General features: G+C 37.1%; 3 protein-coding genes across 4 annotated transcripts in view; 1 reads left to right on the top strand and 2 right to left on the bottom strand.

Moving 5' to 3' along the window:
• The first annotated feature begins 1,686 nt into the window (after nt 1–1,686).
• LOC306846035 (activin receptor type-1-like) lies at nt 1,687–11,956 on the top strand. Its single transcript, XM_079379107.1, has 11 exons — nt 1,687–1,816; nt 2,980–3,055; nt 3,580–3,659; nt 4,742–4,993; nt 5,277–5,491; nt 6,135–6,234; nt 6,379–6,525; nt 6,647–6,922; nt 7,817–8,014; nt 8,136–8,266; nt 9,153–11,956. Exons 3-11 carry the CDS (start codon nt 3,593–3,595, stop codon nt 9,285–9,287), a joined length of 1,521 nt encoding a protein of 506 aa, XP_079235233.1. The 5' UTR covers nt 1,687–1,816; nt 2,980–3,055; nt 3,580–3,592; the 3' UTR covers nt 9,288–11,956.
• Nucleotides 11,511–17,644, bottom strand: LOC306846034 (D-2-hydroxyglutarate dehydrogenase, mitochondrial-like). Of its 2 annotated transcripts, none has more exons than XM_079379105.1 (10): nt 17,510–17,644; nt 16,667–16,990; nt 15,922–15,979; nt 15,704–15,843; nt 15,387–15,580; nt 14,940–15,108; nt 14,447–14,590; nt 13,987–14,129; nt 13,726–13,891; nt 11,511–13,317 (listed from the first exon to the last, which is right to left on the bottom strand). In XM_079379105.1, the coding sequence occupies exons 2-10, from the start codon at nt 16,986–16,988 to the stop codon at nt 13,055–13,057; spliced, it is 1,599 nt and encodes a 532-aa protein (XP_079235231.1). In that variant the 5' UTR covers nt 16,989–16,990; nt 17,510–17,644; the 3' UTR covers nt 11,511–13,054. The 2 variants fall into 2 exon arrangements, with proteins under 2 accessions (XP_079235231.1, XP_079235232.1); XM_079379106.1 differs by having other exon boundaries at nt 11,942–13,317; nt 14,447–14,503; nt 17,510–17,628.
• A 108-nt stretch (nt 17,645–17,752) lies between these two features.
• LOC306845519 (cytoplasmic 60S subunit biogenesis factor ZNF622-like) overlaps nt 17,753–21,326 on the bottom strand; it is a 5,493-nt gene continuing 1,919 nt past the window's right edge. Inside the window, exons 2-7 of the mRNA XM_079378381.1 lie at nt 20,996–21,326; nt 20,056–20,304; nt 19,803–19,965; nt 19,086–19,201; nt 18,735–18,878; nt 17,753–18,532 (exon numbers count right to left, since the gene is read on the bottom strand). The exon at nt 20,996–21,326 is cut by the window's right edge and continues 224 nt beyond it. Of these exons, the coding sequence (XP_079234507.1) occupies nt 18,399–18,532; nt 18,735–18,878; nt 19,086–19,201; nt 19,803–19,965; nt 20,056–20,304; nt 20,996–21,326 (1,137 nt within the window). The 3' untranslated portion in view covers nt 17,753–18,398. The remainder of the gene's footprint in view (nt 18,533–18,734; nt 18,879–19,085; nt 19,202–19,802; nt 19,966–20,055; nt 20,305–20,995) is intronic.

Raw genomic sequence — 21,326 nt, 5'->3', positions numbered from 1 at the left:
GGAGACGCGAGTCAACTATGAGATAGGAGACAGCATTTCAGAGCCAAAAACAAACCTATAAATGTACACATACATTGACGTCTACATTTACCCAAAACAATACAAAATCCCTGTTAATAAATGCAAAAAAAAAATTATTTTAATAAAAAAAAAAAAGGAATATGCAAATTCTTAGACACAATGTTCTTTTTTCAAAGCTGTAAAAAGATTGATGTCAATGGCTTAAAAATGGCAACTGGTTCAATATTTTATCAGTAAATCTGACTCTGATTGTTCAGAATATGCAATAACTAGATATATTCCTCTGTTTTTCATGTTGTTGCAAGCAAAGGAAAAAATCAAGAGTACATTTCTCCCAGAGGTGCCATTGTGTTCCACACATCATTGACCTCAGTGCCATAAATGCCCCAAAAAATTACACTGCATTGATTATACATGAAAAATCTATGATACTGAGTGGAACGGAATTGTGGCTAGTCACTTGAGGGCCGTCAGACACGTTATCTCCCTGCCCTTCGGTGCCCCTGACTCCCTATCCTTTTTTCCCCATATAGAAAATGACATGGCCATTAATCAACAAGCTATTTTAGAACAAAAAACTGTCAGGCCACTGGCTCCTTGACTCCTATCATGCAAGGACATTTTGCTTTCTTTAAGCAGCTATGTGTGTGTCTCTCTAATAGTTTGTAAAGAGTAATATAAATGATCATACGCTTTCAGGAAAATTGATACAGTACGGCACTGATGAGCATAACCTAAATTATAAACTTGGAGGTGTTGTAAGACCAGGTTTTTATAAAGGTTTTCTAAAATGTGATGCTGTGGGGTGAGTTTTAGGGTTGGTTGTAGCAGATTTGTATTGATCATCATCTTTATTTTGCTATAATATGGAGCTTTGAAATTTGCCTTAAAGGAATAGTACACCAGAAAATGAAAATCAGCTTTTTTATTTTATCCACCGTCAGGCCATACAAGATGTGTGTTTGTTTCCTCACTGAAACAGATTTGGAGAAATTTAGTATCGCATCCAATGGATCCTCTGCAGTGAATGGGTGCCGTCAGAATGAGAGCCCAAACAACTGATAAAAACATCACAATAATCCACAAACAATTCACAAATTTCCAGTCCATCATTTAACCTTGTCATGAAAAAGCTGTGTTTGTAATAAACAAATCCATCATTAAGGGTTTTAACATTGCTTCTAGACAAAATAAAGTCCATAATACGTAATAACACCTTAAGAAACAAATTCATCTACATCTTGAAATCCTGTGTTCTGGTTAATTTTTAGCCATGAAATCATTTTTGGGTGATTTCCTTTATTACCATCTCATGTTTGTATCACTTTAAAACATTGCTAATATTAATTGCTTAATATTTTAATATAATAAATAGCATTCACCACTACAGCTCACAGTAAATTCGATAAAATTCTTTTAAATCAAAAATAATCTTTCTTATTTATAAACAAGACAATTAACAAGCACTCTATCAGTGATTGTGAAGCACTCTAAACTTGTACAGTTGTTTTGTAAACAAACAAAACTCCTTGATTCATGAGGTTCGCTGTCTAAGACAGAAATGTGGCGTTATTTAAAATAAAGTTATTTTCTGTATTCATGCACTCACATCGGGCGGACTGCGGTATCCCACAATGCTCTCGCGCGTCTCTTGTTTATGGGGACGTCACGGCGCAGTCTATTCAGTCTCTCTGGGTGGCGGCAGACAGTCTGTCAGCGCCTGAAACACGACTTCGAATAAAACAGTAAAAACACGGAACATTAACACAAACATGAATGTACACCGCAGTTAAAGGTAAAAGCGATCTTTAATGTCACTTTGATTTGTTGGAAATAAATGCGGCGAGTAAATAATGGTCGTTGTTAGCACAGTTAGCACCGCTAGTTAGCACCGCTAGTTGTTTTGGGTTAACGTTACCTGTGCTTGGATCGTTGCTGTAGGCGATCTGATTATATTGTAGGGACTTGTATATCATCTGTAGTGTTATTGTCAGCCACCTTATTGAGTAAATTTACAAGATCCTTGTGTAAATAATCTGCTGGTTAAAAACGTTTCTATTAAAAGCTCTGTGTGTAATTCATTGCATGTCAGTCATTTGATTGTTTTGTTGTCTGTAAGATTCTCAATAAAGGCTTTCTCTGATATTTCCTGAAAAGGTTCACATGGTCGCTAAAAACTTAGAAATATCAGTCTGTGTTAAACTGTGACTTCCAGGTCTGAAAAAAAGTATTTTGCTATTTTAGATTATTTTGCTGGCTAGAAAATTGTAACTTGTGTATACATTTATATAAACACTATATGTAATAGGATCCAGATTGCAAAATCTGAGAATCCAGTTGAGTCAATGGGAAAGCTTTTGGAAAAATTAAAAAAGTAGATATGTTACTATTTAAAGTGGACATTTCAGAATACAATGGTAATTCAAAGTGCTTTACATAAAAGGAATTAAAATAATCATAAAAAAAATTAACAAAACAATACAAAGAACATTAAATAAAAATAATTGATTTAAAATGAATTTAAAAAGTTAAGAATAAAAAATATTATTCATAAAATACAGTGCAATCAGTTTGGACATAGCACAAAAGAAAATTATGACGATAATTCATAATTATTTAAATTAAATTTAATTATTTGTATAATAAAATATTTTTTTCTGAATATTCACTCAAATTTAAATGCTAACGATGTCAATTTGAATAAAAAAAAAATCTAATAAAATTAATTGATCCATTTTCGGGATCCTTTGCATGTCGAAAAAACTTCTGTTAATATGGGGAGCAGCAAAAGGGAATCAAGCCGAAAGTCAGTTCCAGCTCTCTGACTATCAGTGTGCAGAGACTTCCAGGCACCCCTCTTATCCTGTCACTCACTCCTTCCTGAAGAAATGACCATGAGAAAGGCACTTCTGTGGAAAAAGTTTAACATGCTGCTTTGGTTTCAATCTTCTTTTTTAGCATCCAATGGGAAGACAGAGTCTGGCTGTGTGCATACTGAAAGGCTGTGCTGAGAGTCACCTGAGGAGTTGTACAAGTAAGACTCTCCTTGTCTTGGAGATTTTTGTTTTTGTTTTCAGGATTAAAGCGGCATTGAATAAAATGATGCTACACCATTTAAAAGTCAGTTTTCAAGGACTCGTAGTCTATAATTAGTCATGATGTCCTTGTGAATAGTGCCCTTGAATATTACACCGTAATGGTGAGTCCTACACTCCCAAAATGCTTGTTCCTTTCTGCCTCTCCTAAAGTGCTCCTCCACTGTCTTTGATGTCGCTCCATAATGGGCATCTCTCTCTCCTCGGTTGCCATGGAGACGGCCCCCTGTCTGACACACACACACACACTGTGTACGTGGAAATATTTGTGGCAGGAGAGAGAGAGGCAGAGCACAGCTGCACTCTCAAAAAATGTAATTAAGTCGTCATCTTTGCGGTTCTGTTCTCTTATTGGTAATTGATTCTGGCCCACTGTTCTGTAGAACTTTTAAACTAAGCAGGTGATTTGTGGCGTTTCTTGCTTTAAATGTGCATTTGTAACACCTCGGACCTTTCCTTTCAGTGCAGTGAACCAAATGGGGCATTGCAGTACTCGATTCATCGTCCTATTCCTGCTTCAATTCTTACGGACATCAGCTAAAGGTAAAGAGCTGGCAAACATAAATCCTTTTTTTTTTTCTTTTTTCTTATCTTATTGTTGGATAATTTTATTGTCATTATCATAAATTATTGTAATTATTTTATTAATTTATTTTATATGTGATGTGGGTAATTCTTAAGGGATAATTTATTTTTAAAGAAATTAATACTTCAGAAAGGGTCAATTAAATCCACAGATAATAGTTAACAATTTTTTGATTAATACATTTTTACATTAATCAGAGTCCTTTTCAATTCTTTTTTTCAATTGTGATAATATAAAATATTTCTTGAGCATCAAATCAGCATATTAGAATGGTTTCTGAAGGATCATGTGCCAGTGAAAACTGAAGTAATGACTACTGAACATTCAGCTTTGCATTCACAGAAATAAATAAATATAAAAAAATTACTAAATTGTAATATTTAAAATTTTACAGTTTTTTCTGTATATTTTATCAAATAAATGCAACCTTGATGAGCAAGAGAGACGCATTTTTGTATGTACTATCCCTTTAAGGTTGAACTGATTAAATGTTTCACTTTGACATCTGGAAATAGCATAGAAGCCAGCCAATGAGAATGGAGCTGCCAATATCAACCAGTTTTTGCCATTTATGTGCACAAATGAGCAGTGAATGGTCTGTCACAGTCAAAACATCCAGCCATAACACAGTAGGTTTGGTGTACCTAGTCGTAGTTGTACTTTCATTAGGTGTCAGTGTCCTCTCTCCTCAGGCTCTGTTAGCGTGTCTCACGGAGGGCATAAAACATGAATGCTGGGTTAATTGATCTGTGTCACTGATGCTCTCTGGCCTTTATTCTGTGTAGTCAATTTGTAAAGTCGACAGAGTTCAGTGTCACAGGAAATGAAGGCAGGGAGAAGAGAAGAAAACAGTCTCAGTTATCAGGCGGAGAGAGTCTCGTCTGTAAGGTCTGGCGTCATGCTGCTCTTCCCTTAATTAATTTCATTGTTCCCCGAGTTTTTGCAGCTGGTGACAACTGACAAATGGCTGCAGACTGGGTCCCTTTTTCCTTCATTTATGATTTAACTCCCTGACTTTCTGTTTTCTGTCTCTCTCCAGATGTCTCCATTGACTGCATGTGTGTCGGCAGTGACTGTAATGAGCAGCAGTGTAGCGGAGACCAGTGTTACACCTCCGTTATCATTAGCAACGATGTGACAACGTTCAAACGTGGCTGCCTTATCGGGTCAGAGAGCAAGCGCATGACCTGCTCTCCAACACCCTCGGCTAGTCATGTCGTAGAATGCTGCTCTCAACACATGTGCAACGCCAACGTCTCCAAAGAGACCCTTCTTCGACTACTGCTGACAAGTAAGTCAATTAAATCTTGATAAATTTAAGCTGTTAAACAATTAAATACATTTCAGCAACATGTTTAAATGTAATTAATTTTTTATTATATAAAAATATTTTTTGTGTTCCTAAAATTGGCATCCAAAAGTCATTGGGCAATCTTTGAGCCCAGTTATTATATATTGAATACATTCTAGCAAAAACAATAAAAAATATATATTATTTATTTTTCTTGATATGTTATTGGGCCAAATTTGAGCCCTGGTGAATATATTTCACTGTGTTTATTTTCTCTGAAAAGGTCCAGAAGGAAAGATGGCTGTGCATTACCGTGTGGAGATGCTGGTTCTCTTTGTGTTGGGACCGTTTGTGGTTCTGGGTTTGCTGTCTGTACTGGCTTTGCTGGTGTGCCGTAGACTCCATCACGGGCGTCTGGAAAGACTGCATGAGTTTGACACTGAGCAAGGGGCCATTGACGGACTCATTGTATCTAATGTCGGAGACAGCACACTCGCGGTATTTCATTTCTATAGTTTACAAAAACTGTTAATATTTTGCAAAGAAAATGTTACAGCTCTTTATTTGGGCAAAGTGAGTAATGGGAAAGTTAACTGATTCATAAACTTTCACTACCATTAAAAAGTTTGGTGTTTTTAAAATGTCTCTTATCAGGGCTGCTCCTTTAAAACAGTAACATTGTGAAATGTTAATACAATTACAAGAACTGTTTTCTATTTTAATATACAGTTACATTTTAAAATATTATTTATTCCTTAATTTTTTTATTTTTTAGCAGCCATTACTCCAGTCTTCGGTGTCACATGGTCCTTTAGATATTATCATTCTAATATGCTGAGTTGGTCAAGAAACTTTTTTTTATTATTATCAACGTTGAAAACAATTGTACTGCTTAATATTTTTGTGAAAACCATGATACTGAAATAGATTTTTTTTTTTTTTAGGTAAGAGTGTAAAAGTCTTCACTTTTGCTCAATTTGATGCATCATTGCTGAATAAAAGTATTAATTTCTTTCAAAAACAAAAATCTTACTCTGCCTTTTTAACAGTGGAGTGTGTTGCAGTGATTTAGCTGAAGTTATTCTGTATTCAGTTTTTAACAGTTAGATAAGGACTCATCAAGTCTGGTGTTGTTTTCTAGGATCTGATGGATCACTCCTGCACATCCGGAAGTGGTTCAGGACTGCCCTTCCTGGTGCAGAGAACGGTTGCACGGCAGATCAGCCTGGTAGAGTGTGTCGGTAAGTCAAATCGTAAAAGACTACTAAATCCGTGACACTACTATATATTTTGTGGCTTCACAACATATTACAAAATTATTTAATCTCTGTCTAGTGCGGCTAATGATGTATGTGATAAGATTTTTATGTGTTCTGTGTTCTCAGGTAAGGGACGGTATGGGGAAGTGTGGAGAGGTCAGTGGCAAGGAGAGAATGTAGCTGTGAAGATCTTCTCTTCCAGAGATGAGAAGTCATGGTTTAGAGAGACAGAAATATACAACACTGTTCTACTACGACATGAAAATATATTAGGTGAGTCGGACATCTGTTATCTCTAACAATAGCATCTTTTCTTTAAATAAAATACATGCTGAAACAAAAAACTAGCTTGGGGTGTTGTATGTTATGTTATTTTAAACTCTTTTCATTGCAGGATTCATGGCTTCTGATATGACCTCCCGAAACTCTAGCACTCAGCTGTGGCTCATCACACACTACCACGAGAATGGCTCACTCTACGACTACCTGCAGCGTGTTGCTGTGGAGATGGCAGATGGACTGCACATGGCGGCGTCAGTAGCCAGTGGGCTGGTGCACCTGCACACAGAGATCTTTGGCACTGAGGGCAAACCGGCCATCGCTCACAGAGACCTGAAGAGCAAGAACATCCTGGTGAAGAAAGATCTGCAGTGCTGCATCGCTGACCTGGGTAATTTCTGACATGCTTTTTCTTTTTAAATCATGAGTGATCCTGTGTATGGAAGCCCGTTTCTACCACTGAATAAAAATTTAAATAAAAAAAGGTAATTGCATCGGCGCCAACAGCCTCGTGGTTAGTGTGTCGACATATAGCGCAACTGCGCTCACGGCAACCTGAGTTCGATTCCCGTCTCGAGGTCCTTTGCTGATCCTGCTCCCCTCTTTCCTCCCAGTAATTTCCTGTCATCTCTCTACTGTCCTATATGAATAAAAAGCCCATAAAAAAATGGGACTTTTGCACAGTTCTGACTGTTTTTCTCGTAATTGCAGGGTTACATCTCCCATTTCTGACTTTTTTTTTTGCAGAATTGCATGGTATTGAAATTGCACAATTATGAGTTTTTTCTTGCAATTGCGAAATAGTCACAATTCTGTGAAATAAAGAGTTGCGAGTTTATATCTCACAATTTTGACCTTTTTTCTCAGAATTGCAAAGTTTATATCTCACAATTTTGACGCTTACCACGCAATTACGAGATATAATCTCGCAATTGCAAGGACAAAATCAGAACTTTAAGATACAAACAGCAATTTTGAGAAAAAAAGTCAGAATTGTTGGTTTATATCCCGCAATTCTGACTTTATATAACTTGTAATTGTGAATTTGTATCATGCAATTCTGAGAATAGTCAGAATTGCAAGATGGCAAACTCGCAATTGCAAGAAAAAAGACAGAATTGTGAGATAAAAAGTTGCAATTACCTTTTTTTTTTTATTCAGTGGTGTAAACAGGCTTCCATACCTGTACACGTAATAAATATTGAATAAACATTAATAAAAAATAAAAAAAAGACAATCTGGTGTTTTTACACTTCTACTCTTCATCTGTTGTATCTCTTTGTAGGTCTGGCAGTAACACACACGCAGTCTGACAATCAGCTGGATGTGGGAAATAATCCTAAAGTGGGAACTAAGCGCTACATGGCACCAGAGGTTCTAGATGAAACCATTCAGACAGACTGTTTTGATGCCTATAAGAGGGTGGACATCTGGGCCTTTGGGCTGGTGCTGTGGGAGATCGCTCGCAGAACCATCAGTAATGGTCAGCTCACTGGACTCTGTTCAGAAATTTTTAATTGTTTGCAGCATTTAAGGACAATATAGATCACTGTTCTCCAAATGAGCATTCAGAGTCATTGTTTTCATCCACTGTTATCCTGTAGGAATTGTAGAAGAATACAAGCCGCCTTTATACGACCTGGTGCCTAATGACCCCAGCTTTGACGACATGAGGAAAGTGGTTTGTGTGGAGCAACAAAGGCCGTTCATTCCCAACCGCTGGTTTTCAGATCCTGTAAGTACTGATGAGACACTCTCTGTATCCCTGTAAATGTGTTTACCTTGGAGTGGAAAAGTTAATAGTCCCCTCATATATAGTGCTGTATGAATGAGTTAAAAAAAAAAACAGGAACGAGTTTGCATTTTTGCAGTTCCAGTTCTGTTGTCCCAAAGTGAATGGGTTTTTTGCCTGAAATTAGGTTTTATGATGAACACAAGCTCAAGATATTTTCATGTTTTATTCTTTCGACATAAAGTACAGCAGTATTACCCCACCCTGTTTTCTAAGCTTTTACACAATCTTGATAAAGTTGCTAATAATAAGTGGCTAAACCACAGGTCATCAGGGACATTAAACGTCACCGAATAAAAAAAATAAACTCATCTACTCACTAGTCAGCTTTCACAGCGTCATTGTGTTTATAATCACAAACTTGTAAACCATGCTAACTAAAATGTTACAACTGTTACAATTTAAGTAAATACTGAAAGAGCTGTTGAGGGCTGGTGTTGATGTTGAAGTAATGTGAGGGGGATGTAGTTTGTTTATTGCGTAACTTTAGCTTTTTACTTCGGGCAATTTGTATTTAGGCTTCAGAATCCATAAAAGCTATTAATTTGTAAACAAAACGTGTCAAAACAATACACTTTTGTTGGTCACAGAGTTTATTTTCTGAAGTGATACAAAAGCCAATGGAAAAATCCTACTGGGTTTTTGTTGAGGGAACCAGGGTGATGCAAATTTCCAGATTGGCCTATAAAAATGCATTATCCCTGCAGTCTTTAGACTAAAAAGAGGAACTAAATCTCTTATTTTCCATATATAAATGTTAACAATTGTAGTTGACAGATCCTCACCATGAGCTGAAAACAAACGTCTGTGTGTTTTTGTGTGGTCACAGACCCTGTCTGCTCTGGTGAAGCTGATGAAAGAGTGCTGGTACCAGAACCCCTCGGCTCGACTCACTGCCCTGCGCATCAAAAAGACTCTGGATAAAATCCACAGCTCACTGGAGAAGGGCAAAACCGACTGCTGAGGAGAGAGAGCCGCAGAACTACTGACCGCTCACCCGCTCGTTATACAGACACTGTGTAACCAGACCGTTGGATTCGAGCGCTGGCATCTGTCCCAACTCTAACATGCTGTTTATTCGCTTTGTTCTTCCTGTCCATTGGCCTAAAAACTTTTTATAGAGAATTACGCTTTCTTTTATGGATAATTTTTCCCACTGAACCCGGTGGGACTTGCATTTCCCCTCCAGAAACAGCGTAAAGGAGGAAAATACAGACACGGTCTGACAGGCCTTGAATTGAACCCTCCATCATGGAATTTTTTTAGCGCCGTCACATTGTCCATTTAACCATTGGTGAACTTTTAAGAGGACAGATACACACGCCGAAATGCAATCAGTACCCACAGTGAGTGTGTGTATGTGCGCATGATTCTTAATACAACCAGAAGAACTTTATAGCTGTAATGTCACTTGCTTTTAGAAATCAGATGTTTTTGAGCTTTTCAAAGATTCTTGTAGATAAATAGGCAAAAAGTAAGACACCGTTTCTGAATTTGCTATAGTGGACTTGTGTTATAAAGCTCTTTGGTTAAAAAAATGTGTCTTTAATTAGGCCTGTTTAGTGATCAGAGTAGAGTGGTTAAAAAGGTAGTTCACCCAAAAATGAAAAATCTGTCATCGGTCATGTCTTTCAAAACCTTAATAACTGTGGAACATAAAGACGTTTTAAAGACAATTAACGCTGCATTTTTTCCGTACATAGAGTGCATATAGTGACCAGGGATTGACAAGCTCCCTGAAAGTGAAACAAACAGGAAACATGGTCAAATGGGTTATGGAATGACATAAATGATGACAGAATTAATTTTGTGCGTGTGACCTTTATCTCTTTATCCCAGTCTTGTCATGCTCATAGCACCCCATGAGGGCTTCCTTTGACACAAGGCCTTTCTGACCTGTTGCCTCTATGCCTGCCTGACAAAAGCCATTGTAGCACATCGTAGTGCTTTTTTGTAGCTGTTTGTCTTTCTCTTTGCCCTCACCGGCATGCGTACTTGATGTTTGTTCACTGACAATCAGCCGCTGTCCAGTAGGGCCTGAATTATTTGCTAATGTTATGTACAAAACCCTACTTATGAGTGTTCAAGGCGAAGTGTCAACACACTAACAGAGCTAGTCATAGTCATAAACAGACTCTGGTTCTGTGAATTTGCATATTTGTTTACCCTTACGCTTTTTGACACTTTTGTATCACATACGCCATAAACCGAGAGAATGCTGATGATTTTTAAATTTTAAATGTTTTTGACTATTTAAAAGTGCGACGTCACTCTAATATAGGATTTATGAGGTTTACAAAGGAAAACACTATCGTTATGTCCCAAGTCGAAATGGTTTGTGTACGTTGCTTTTGGTTTGGGTTGAGTTGTGTGGCGTTTTATTAAGAATTTGTTGACGCTTTCATGACACACTACATGAGGCGGCTGCGACCGCTCAACACTGGTCACTTTTGCTCTCCCAAAAACGGATGAACGTTTACATATTTGTGTTTTACTGGGGAACAGTGTTAGGAATTAGAATACAGGAATTGTTGCATTATGAACTGTGAATATGTTATAATGAAGAAACCATATGTATGATGTTACTGGAATATAAATGCAAGACACGGTTATGAATTTAAAAAAAAAACTTGTCTTTTCATTCGTTACAACAGTGGAATGGTTTTTCTGTCACGTCCTTGTGCTTAACAAAAGGTTGCCCATGCTGTGATAATGTTTTCTTTTTAGCCGTAAATTTTGAGAAGCGTGTTGCGGATTATCATGCATCTGTCTTGCGTTTTCCTGTACTGGGAGATGAGCTAAATGAAGCCTTAGGAAAAGGTTCCCCATTGTCTGAGTCTGCTGGGAAATGGCCTTCTTATCTGTGGTGATGTTTACAGGAGGTCTGCAGCCTCTCTCTGATAACTAGTGCTTTTATAGCTGATAGTGCACCGGCTGAAGCTAATGAGAACGTAAATGCCAACCGATTTGCAGACGCAAGATCAGTTGTTGACCGCTTTAGTAACTGTCTTTAAAAATTGGCTCTGAAATAAGCTTGGATGTAGTTCCACTGCTTTCTTCCAGATGTAGTTTTTCTGTAGAAATGTTTTCCATTTAGCATGATGGACAGATCCTTTATAAATTAATTTGTATGTGATGGGTGGGGGAGAATCCGTTTTTATGCCATTAAAAAGGCTTCAACTATTGTTAACCAAAATATCATTTTATTGTCTCGATGGATTTGAACAACTTTTTGTTAGCGAGGAACATTAGACAAAATCTGGTGTATTTACTTGCTGAAAAATAAAATAAAATCTCATGCTGGGCTTTTATTTGAAGAATTCAGTGCTGATTTCATTCTTGTCTCAAGCTACATTTTTAGATGGTCTTCATTTGATGTGGTTCAACAGCTTCAATACACCAGCAAACAAAATTGCAAAAATAATGTCAAATTCCTTACTGTTTCCCTTTCAACAGGTAGTTTTTTCCCAAACAACACTGGTTAATTTATGAGTGCTCAAAGAGGCTGCAAAATTTTAATTAGCGAGTACATAAAACATTTGCCTTAACCTAAATCACCATGGTAAACATATATTTATGTATATTTTCATGTGTGTTTGTCATATCCATAAATAAAGAAATACAACTAAATATTAAGTGTCTGTATAATGTGGGTAATTTAATTTAGGTGTAGGGCTTGTTCTGTTTGTTTTCAGGCTTGGTTAAAGAGACTATTAACTCCTTCCTTTAAATTATATTGTGTCACTCACAATGTCTATAAATTTGTAAAACTGATCCAAGATCAGGTAAAAACCATACAGACACTGGTTCATGGGTTCAGAGATCCACGTTTCGAAATGGTTATGATGTAACGAAGCCTCCTTTACTGAAAATCACATGACTTTGGCAGTTTGATACAAGCTCGGAATCACTGGTTCAAAACACATGATTCGCAAAGGTTTCGAAGCTTCACAAAGTATTGTTTCAAAAGCACTCATCATTATACTGTAGGTAGCTTGTAACCTCGAAGAGAAAAGAGTTAGCAAGGAAAGGGGAAAGCATTATTACTTGCAATAAAACACGAATCAACATAGTTTGCACAGCATCGCAGTACATTAGCTGTGCACTGACTAGACTCACTAAACAGTTTATATTGGTAACAACACCAACCTCTAAACCAGCTAATACTTTGGTCTATTTTCCTATAAATAGCCTTTCCAAGTAATAGTTTCCATCGTTACACCTTATCTTATGAATAGATATGGTTATGGCTAATGTCAGCATTGCCTAATTTTTGTAACTGTTATTTTAAAACAACTGATTTCAACAAATCAAAACAACAGTGGCATAAGCTACTTACCTCCTCATTTCGCATATTTCCTGAATTTCGTCATTGGGAAAGTTTGATGTTGTTAGCTATAGATATGCATAGGATGTAATTAAGATTGCATATAAGATATGCATATTGTTAGTAACATTCACACTGATTATCTGTTACCACAGGCCATCAGATTAATCCTTGCAGAGTAGCGGAGCCTAAACACAACTCACGCGATCGCTACTATCAAAACAGTATTCCTCCGACAATTACATGTAGTTTATACTTCAACCGCTAGAGGGCCAAAAGACTAAAACATAAGACTGGACCAATTAAATACTTAAGAGTTTGATCTATTACAGTCCATTCAATACAATGACAGTATTAAAATAACATCCTTATTTTTCATATAAATCATGAATACCGTGAAACGATTACTGTATATTGTCTGGCAGTGTTTTGTAAGGGTTGAGAATGCCCTTAGGATCCAGCATGGCTTTAATGCTGCCCATGAGGGCGACTGCCTCTGAGGGTTTACTGTAGTAAATGTAGTTTCTCTTCTTCAGACCGAGCCCATGCTCTGCGCTGATGCTGCCTTTCCAGTCGGATGTCCACTCGTACACATACGGCTCAATGGCAGCCAGTAGAGCGGGGTCTTTAGAGGGGGAAGTGATGTTCAGATGAAGATTTCCATCACCTGAAAAAAAAAAAAAAAAAAAAACAATACTGAAAACCAAGAGCTTTATGGGCAAGGTTTGAGGGGGTCTGAACCCACTGTTTAAGGGTTTTTGCACTGCTGTTCAAAAGTTTAGTGTTGGTAAGATTTTTGAATGATTTTGAAAGTTGTCTTTTAAAACACTAGACATCACACACTCTGTAAATAGTGACTGGATGGTTTGAAACAAAAAAATCTGAATCTGTGCACAATTTCATTCATTACATGATTTTCTAAGACATCTGTCAACTCTGACTGCCAAAAATCTGCAGACTCAACTTCTCGAACCTGCAAATCGGGGCAAAAAACTGGGCAAAAGTTGTGTGGTGTATTCCAGCTTCCAACTCAAAAGAGTCCAGCAATTATTGAAAGACAAAAAGGTAGCCATACCAACATGTCCATAGCCCACAACATTCTTGGCCAAGTCTCCAAGGTGCCCCCTCACGTCTTGGACTAAATCGTAGATCTTCTCCACCGGGAGGGAAATGTCATATTTGTAGGTGTAGCCTTCATGTGTCAGAGCTTCTGTGACTCTCTCCCTCAAAGACCACAATGCCTGTGAATGACACAAGATCTTCAGCACTAGACAGAACAAATGTCAAATTCAAAATCACGTTGAATTCTGCTGATCAACACAAGTGAGCAGAGTGCCTTGATTTTTGTCGCCTCTGTTGCAACTGTCCCATCAGTCACTAGAGATGATGTCATGACCTCCTCAAGGAATTTGTGTAGTTTTTCTTCATCGTGTGTTGCATTGGATCCAGCGGTCTCGATGACAATGTAAAAGGGACTTTCTGCAACACACATCATTCCAAAAAGTCCAAGAAAAAAAATTTATTATCCAACATTTTTAAAACATCTACCAATCAAAAGTTGCCATGAAATTTAAATTCACACCATATGTATGTATGTTCTAAATGCATTTTTTCGATCTTAATATGAACAATTCAGCCATACATGTTTTTTGTTGTTGTTGTTTTTTGACTTCAGTCTTCTGGTCAACTGACAAACTTCTCTCTGGTGATATATGCTGGACTTCCCCAATCATCTCGTCTTTAAGAACACAGATACCCAAATTTGTCTTTGAAACAGTAAAGACACTCGTGTTTACCTGTAATGGGGTTGGTGAGTTTCAGATGCTTCTCCAGAAGGCTCATACAGGATGCATCTAAAAACTCAAAAGCAGACAGGATCTCTCCTAGCTTCCCTCTACAACACTGAAATGTTCCCAGCAGTTGCTGGAAGCTGGAGCACCCTGCAGGACACATGAGGGGCTGCAATAAGTTTTTTAGCCACACAATGTGCATGAAAAGGAGACCTGAGGGTTAACTGAAACGATTACTATATTAGCATCCACACCAAAAGATAATAACCTTCTGTTTATTATAAGTACACACAGCAGTTATGTTGTGTGTACTTATAAAGCCTTGTGGATTCTGCATGGTTGTCAAGAGTTTAATCATTCTGAAAGTGATTCCAACAACAACATTCTTCTGTGTCGTTATCATTACAGGTGAGTTCCTTATTTTCATAGAATTAGAATGATTATTAAAACTTCATAGTAATATTCATCAACTTCATCAACAAATTACATGTAACTTTACCTAAAAAAGCTACATTGACAGATTTAGGCTTGGGGGGGCACAGGATGGAAACTGCAGTAACGACTCCTAATGTCCCTTCTGAGCCAATGAAAAGCTGCTTGAGGTCATAACCAGTGTTGTCCTTGCGAAGGGTGGCCAGGCAGTTCAAAACCCTCCCATCTGCCAAAACCTACACATGTGAGACATACAAGAATACAACTTAAAGCCATTTAGATCCTTTTCATCATAGAAAAAGAGGATGATTTCTACCTCTTAATGATTGAAGTCTAACACAAAAGCATGAATGTATTATTATCAAACTGTATCTGGAATAATCATATGTGCAAGAAATATATACTAATTTGGCACCTTCATTGTCTATGTTGAGTCAGTTATATGGGTTTTTAATGGAACATCATCTCTCAGAATGTCTAGGGTGTTTATTTCTGTTACAGAGGAGGACCTCACCACTTCCAGGCCCAGAACTGTCCCTCGAAGCGACCCGTAGCGCAGCAGTCTGAGACCTCCTGCATTAGTGGATACATTCCCTCCGATATGGCAGCTTCCCTTTGCCCCTAGATCCAGTGGCATGATGAAGTCTCTTTCCTCTAGATAGTTAGACAGGTTCTCCAACACACAGCCTGCCTGACAAGTGAGGATACCTGGAAGCCAAACAAATATCCTTTCAAGAAATGTATCAAGGTATAAAGATTTTGACTTTGTCACTAAGGATAGATGCTTCGTGAAAAGTTATAATAGATAACGAGGTGATTTAGCAAACACACCTGAGATGTTGTTGAATGTGATGACTTGGTTCATTAAAGAAGTGGAAAGGATGATCTCATCAAAAACAGGGACGCTTCCTCCCACCAGACCTGTGTTTCCACCCTGCGGACACACCGCCAGATTCCGCCTATTACAGTACCTGTGAAAAACATGGATAAATTAATAGTACAGTTTTTGTAACCAGCTGTAAAAGTCAATGTGATCGTGGAAAACTGACCTAAGAATCTGAGAGACCTCTTCTGTCGTTTTGGGTCTCAGGAGTACTTCACTATTACCTTCAAGAAAAACACACCCATTAATTAAAATATTGCTACTTTTTAATCTTAAATGTTATAATTCCTAAACACTACACTTAGTGTCTAAACACTATCTGTAGATTGTATTTAGAATCGGCTGAATCTTTAGATTGTTTTCATCTTATATGTTTGCATCATATTAGGTCACATAAAAACACATTACCATTTAAATTATTTTTGTTGTTGTTTGAAATACATAATGATTTTATTCAGCAAGGACACATTAAATTGATCAAAAGTGACAGTGAAGACATTTAGAATTTTACAAAAGACTTCTTTTGAACTTCCCATTCATCAAAGAATCATGGAAAAATGTTTTGCACAAAATTATGAAGCAGCACAACTGTTTTCAACATTGATAATAAGCATATTATCAAATCAGCATATTAAAATTATTAAATATAATAAAAATATTAAAAGGAGGATCTTGTGGAGTAAAGATGCTGAAAATTCAGCTTTGCCATTACAGAAATTAATTCAATTTATATATATATATATATTAAAATAGAAAAGTTGTTTTAAATTGTAATAGTATTTAACAAACTGTTTTAAAATATTCCTGACCTCACACTTTTAAACTAAAATGTGCCAAACGCTCACTTACTTATAGATTAAACATACATAAAACTTGAAAACTATTCTTTAGGAAATGCAAATTGAGTTCACCTTCCACTGTCTTAAGCCAGTCTACATTGCTGGACTTCAGCAGGTCTGGATCAGTGATGGTTCTTCCAGGCAGCAGTGTTCTAAAGAAGGCAAGGTCTTCCTGTGTGACCCTGGAGAAGGGTAACCGTGGTGGGGCAGCACCCGGGTTGCCTGGACTGGCTCCCAACCCTCTGCTGTGCACACAGCAATGCTGAATCAGCTGGCTGGAGCGCACTATCAGAGCCCTGCCTGCTGCAGTGAGAGCAGTGCTGTACTGTGGGCACAGAGACCAAATATATGTGGACTTCAGAGGAAGTCTTGCAAACCTCTGAAAGATCCCCATATCTATAGTGGAAAGAACACGACACAGATTACTTACATTTCTAACTGCAAAATTGTACTTAAGTTTAGTTTACCACTCATACAATGGGCAGATAACACTGCCTAGTGTATAATATGTTGTATAATATTCCATAATAGTAATAATAATGGTGTATCAGAATATAAACGTATTACATATAATGTATGTTATACCAGAATATAAACATATTATATATTACATTGTGATATATTTTTACTGTATAAAATAGAGGGTTATATTTATTTTACGTCACTGCATAATTATTATAACAGATGGTAAGTGAACAGTTTGGTAAAGACTCAAACATAACATACTATTGTCCCAAGTAGCTACAAAATGCAATTGAAATAAAAAGCAAATGAAATACATTTCCCGTGGTTTCTGTCTGCATTTGTTACATTGAAGGGTTAACTTAAGTTTTAATGACTTTGACCCTTAGTTCATTAACATTCGTTAAATTTATTCTAAATCTTGCTACAAAACATATCAGGTATGATACCTACTGTATCAGAGGTGTAGGGAGCTCCAGCTGGTTTCACATTATATCACAAAGGCACTTAATCTTCTAACATTTTTCTTACAACAGTTCTGTTCAAATGTTATGATTAACTTCCTCGTGATCTTTGAGTTTTTGCAACAGAGTTATAAAGTGGAACAGCGCTTCCTGTCGGCGAGGAGTATAATGGCGCTCATTTATCCAGAGGGAAAGCGTTTGGTTCCTGTATTATAATTATCTTTTTTTATTTCTACCACACATATTATAAAACAATCGTGTACGTTTTAACTGACAATATGTGACCCAAGTAATTTTTTTGGTGATTTACCGTTTTCTATATACAATCATCCTTCATAAGGTAAAGGACATTTTGTCAAAATGTAACTGATATCTTTATTACTGACTAAGACCATGTCAAAGATTGAAATCATAGTGAAATTAATGGTTGAAATCAAACGTTGATGCTTGTCATCTCATCGTTTTTTAGACTTTAGCCTGGATTTCACAGAGGGTCACATATTTTAATCTTTATTTTCTGACAAAAACACCAAACATCGAGTCAGGCATTGCTTATTTTATTGATAATTTATACAGTATTATAAATATGAAGTAGGTTTTTATAATATGTTTTGTCTTTTACAAGGAGTATTAAAATTGTAAATGCCAATAAAGGTCATTATGAACAATTTTCAAACCCTAATGTAGCAATCTCATGTTGATGCTGGAAAAGCACATAATTTGGATATCTAAAGCACAATGTTGCCTTATACATTCATGTATGAAGTCCCACCTTTATTTATGACATTAACAGCAGTTCACTTTCAGCTGAATCAACACACAGACTACTGTTAATAACTGAAAAGTTGAATATCTACTGATGCTGAAGGTTAATTAGTTTAGAACATGACTTGAGCTCTGAAATGGGTCTGTTTGGTGGTGTTATTGCTCATGCCCATCTTCAGCATCCACTTGGACTTCATCCTCCGCACATACTGCATGTCCTTCTGCTGCTGGCTCACAAAGCCTTTACCTGCAAGAGAAGACACGGTTCAAACAATCAATGGTGCAGAAATAAAGCTAACTATCACCAGACAAAGATAAGGAAAGGAAAGGAAGAGCCACACTATCTTTAACATAAATAAAAACCAAATCCTGGATAAATCCTTGCCTGGACCATCACTAAAATATTTACGGGGCTCCTCTTGACAGTCCTGACTGCAAACCTAACTTACCAAAGTCTCCTGCCCATCCGAGTGCTTTGTACTGTTTAAGGACTCGACCAACAGCCTTCTGGTTATGAGCTGGAACCAATGCCCTCTGAACACCAAACCTCTGCTTATAGTACCTCATTAAGGAGCGATGGCCAATCTTTGCACCTGTAACAAACATCAAAAACAAAGTTTGATTTTATATGCATTTTAATTTTTAACTAAATGCTCCTGTCAGGAGAAAATCACTTTCAAGAGTAAAAGCCTGGTGGCATGCTTAATATTTCATCTAAACATCAAGCCAATGTCATAATTAAATGTCATAATATAACGGTTATACAGAAATGTGTTGTAAATACAGCTGTTCATCAGTACCTGAGGGTAAAGTGAGCTCCAGTGTATCATCATCAAGCGCTACAGTCTTTTCATCAGGCAGTTCACCATCCTTCATCTCCACATCATCTCCATCTTTAGCATCAGGATAACTGCTCCTGTATGTTTAGAGGGACAATGATTATTGCTCACATTTAAAATACATTTTATTTTAAATATTACTGCTGATGATGTTTAAGCCCAGAACCTCAGTGATGGTGAACACTTTTTCTATCTAGACCAGGAATCCTCAAATCTGGCCCACTCCTGCAGAGTTTAGCTCTAACCCTAATCAAGCACACCTGAGCATGCTAATCAGAGTCTTCAAGATCATTAGAAAATCCCAGGTAGGTGAGTTTGATCAGGGTTGGAGCTAAACTTTGCGGCAGATTGGCCCTCCAGGGAAAGATTTGAGAAACCCTGATCTAGACGTTACAACTAAATATTTCACACAAGAAATCTATTTTAAATCGAAAAGCAAAAAAAAAAAAAATATCAATTAGTTTCATTACTGATTCATTTAATAATGTAGATTAATGTTAATTTATTAGTACTTCAAGTCATAGAGGTTTGTTAAAATTAGTACCTATGGTTAATACAACTTAATATTAAGCAAGATGCACAAGCATTGCTCACAGTCATTTTTTATTTAATTACAAATCATGTGATATAAAATGACAACCCAACAAAACACCTCAAAGTATTTTAACAAATGTGTACCTGAAGTCATAGAAGTCTGCGAACTCAAGTGCGGCGTCTCCATCTGTGAATAGTTTGCAGTGACTCTTGTCGGTCATGTGTGCCTGAACTGCTTCTGTAGTGTAGAATGACTTCCCTTTTTCATTACACCATAAGCACACCTTACCAACACCAACCTTCTCTCCTACAGAGAAATACATAGAGAAACAAACTGATTAATTCAAGTTCATAATTAATATTTTGAAAGACAACTTCAGTTCTTTCTCTGGCTTACCTAGGTAGTCAATAAATCCTCTCAGGTTCACCAGATATTCAATATCAGGGAGGAAGAAGCTGTGTGTTTTGGTCATGTGCATCATGTTTCGGGCGAGTGAGCGTGAATGATGTCCGCAGAACAGACAGTCTGTCACTGGGATGGCCCCGGGTGCTGGAGCTGCCCCAGATGTGGAGTCCTCCTCCATCTCCTCCTCCTCTTCATCATCATCATCATCACCATCCATATCCTCATCAACATCCTCCCATTCTTCAAAGAAAACCCGAGATTCTTAATTAGCGGTTTCAAAGCAAATCAGTCAAGTCAGAATTATTTATATGGAACTTTCTACAACACAGATGGTTTCAAAGCAACTTCATATTATTAATTATGAAACTAATTGACTTTCAGCTGGAAACCAGCTCAACAGAAGATAATAGTTCAATTCAGTTCAATGTTGATTCAATTCAGTTCAATAACTGTCAATGACGGTAAGTTCATTTAACATTACAAAAGACAAAAGTGCCATTATCCAGCTCAATTCAGTTCAAATTTTGTTCTCATTTAAAAGTGTCCGCACATTTAAATCAATAATACTAAATATTAATTGTCTTTTAAACTAAGCAAGCCAAAAGCGACAGCTGCAAGGCAACAGTGATTTTACTGTATTTTATTCTGTATCTATCAGAATAAAATACAATATTGTATCTATCGTCAGAAAAAAGATGTTTAGTTATGATTTATATTGTTCTTTTAATTATTTTTTGTACTCTTAATTTTATTAATTACCTAGCACCTTACTTTAATACATTTTTTGCTGTTATTTGTTACTTTTACTATATATTTTCCTTTTCTTGTCATAATGCTTTGGCAATATTGAATGTAAACACAATCAGGCCAAAATAGTAATTTTAAATTCAAAAACTGATTAAAATTGTATTTTATTGTAAATCATTCTTACCCTCCTCCTCTTCTTCTTCCCCCTCCTCCTCTGCGATCTTCTTGGCCTGCTGCTCGAACCACTGCAGCCGAGGCGGTTTGTCTGGCCGTGTTCTGACCCGTTTCTCTGTGTCTGTGGCTTTAGAGGGGGTGTGTCTTTGCTGCTCCCTGAGAGCTTTCTGAAGCGCTTCGTTCTGTGCGTCTTTATCGAGCTCCGCCCCTTTCTCTAGATTCTTCTCATTCATTCGCTGGACAGTCTCCCGGGCAGTGGCCAAGGCTTTGCTCTCAGCCTGCTGGTGCTTATTAGATTGGATGTGATTGCTGTAAGCATTGTCAGTGAAGAATTTTTTGTT

The sequence above is a fragment of the Barbus barbus genome (genome assembly GCF_936440315.1).
Source record: "Barbus barbus genome assembly, chromosome: 26".
NCBI lineage: Eukaryota > Metazoa > Chordata > Actinopteri > Cypriniformes > Cyprinidae > Barbus > Barbus barbus.
This window is presented reverse-complemented; position numbering and strand designations above follow the sequence as displayed.

Excerpts from the sequence above, each read along its gene's own strand:
- LOC306846035 (XM_079379107.1), top strand. The coding sequence starts at position 3,593 with ATGGGGCATTGCAGTACTCGATTCATCGTCCTATTCCTGCTTCAATTC. Across the intron at positions 4,994-5,276 it reads TCTTCGACTACTGCTGACAA|GTCCAGAAGGAAAGATGGCT; the intron begins GTAAGTCAATTA and ends TTCTCTGAAAAG. Across the intron at positions 6,923-7,816 it reads GTGCTGCATCGCTGACCTGG|GTCTGGCAGTAACACACACG; the intron begins GTAATTTCTGAC and ends ATCTCTTTGTAG.
- LOC306846034 (XM_079379105.1), bottom strand. The coding sequence starts at position 16,988 with ATGGGGATCTTTCAGAGGTTTGCAAGACTTCCTCTGAAGTCCACATAT. Across the intron at positions 15,980-16,666 it reads CTGGCTTAAGACAGTGGAAG|GTAATAGTGAAGTACTCCTG; the intron begins GTGAACTCAATT and ends TTTTTCTTGAAG. Across the intron at positions 13,318-13,725 it reads TGTGGGCTATGGACATGTTG|GTGATGGAAATCTTCATCTG; the intron begins GTATGGCTACCT and ends TTTTTTTTTCAG.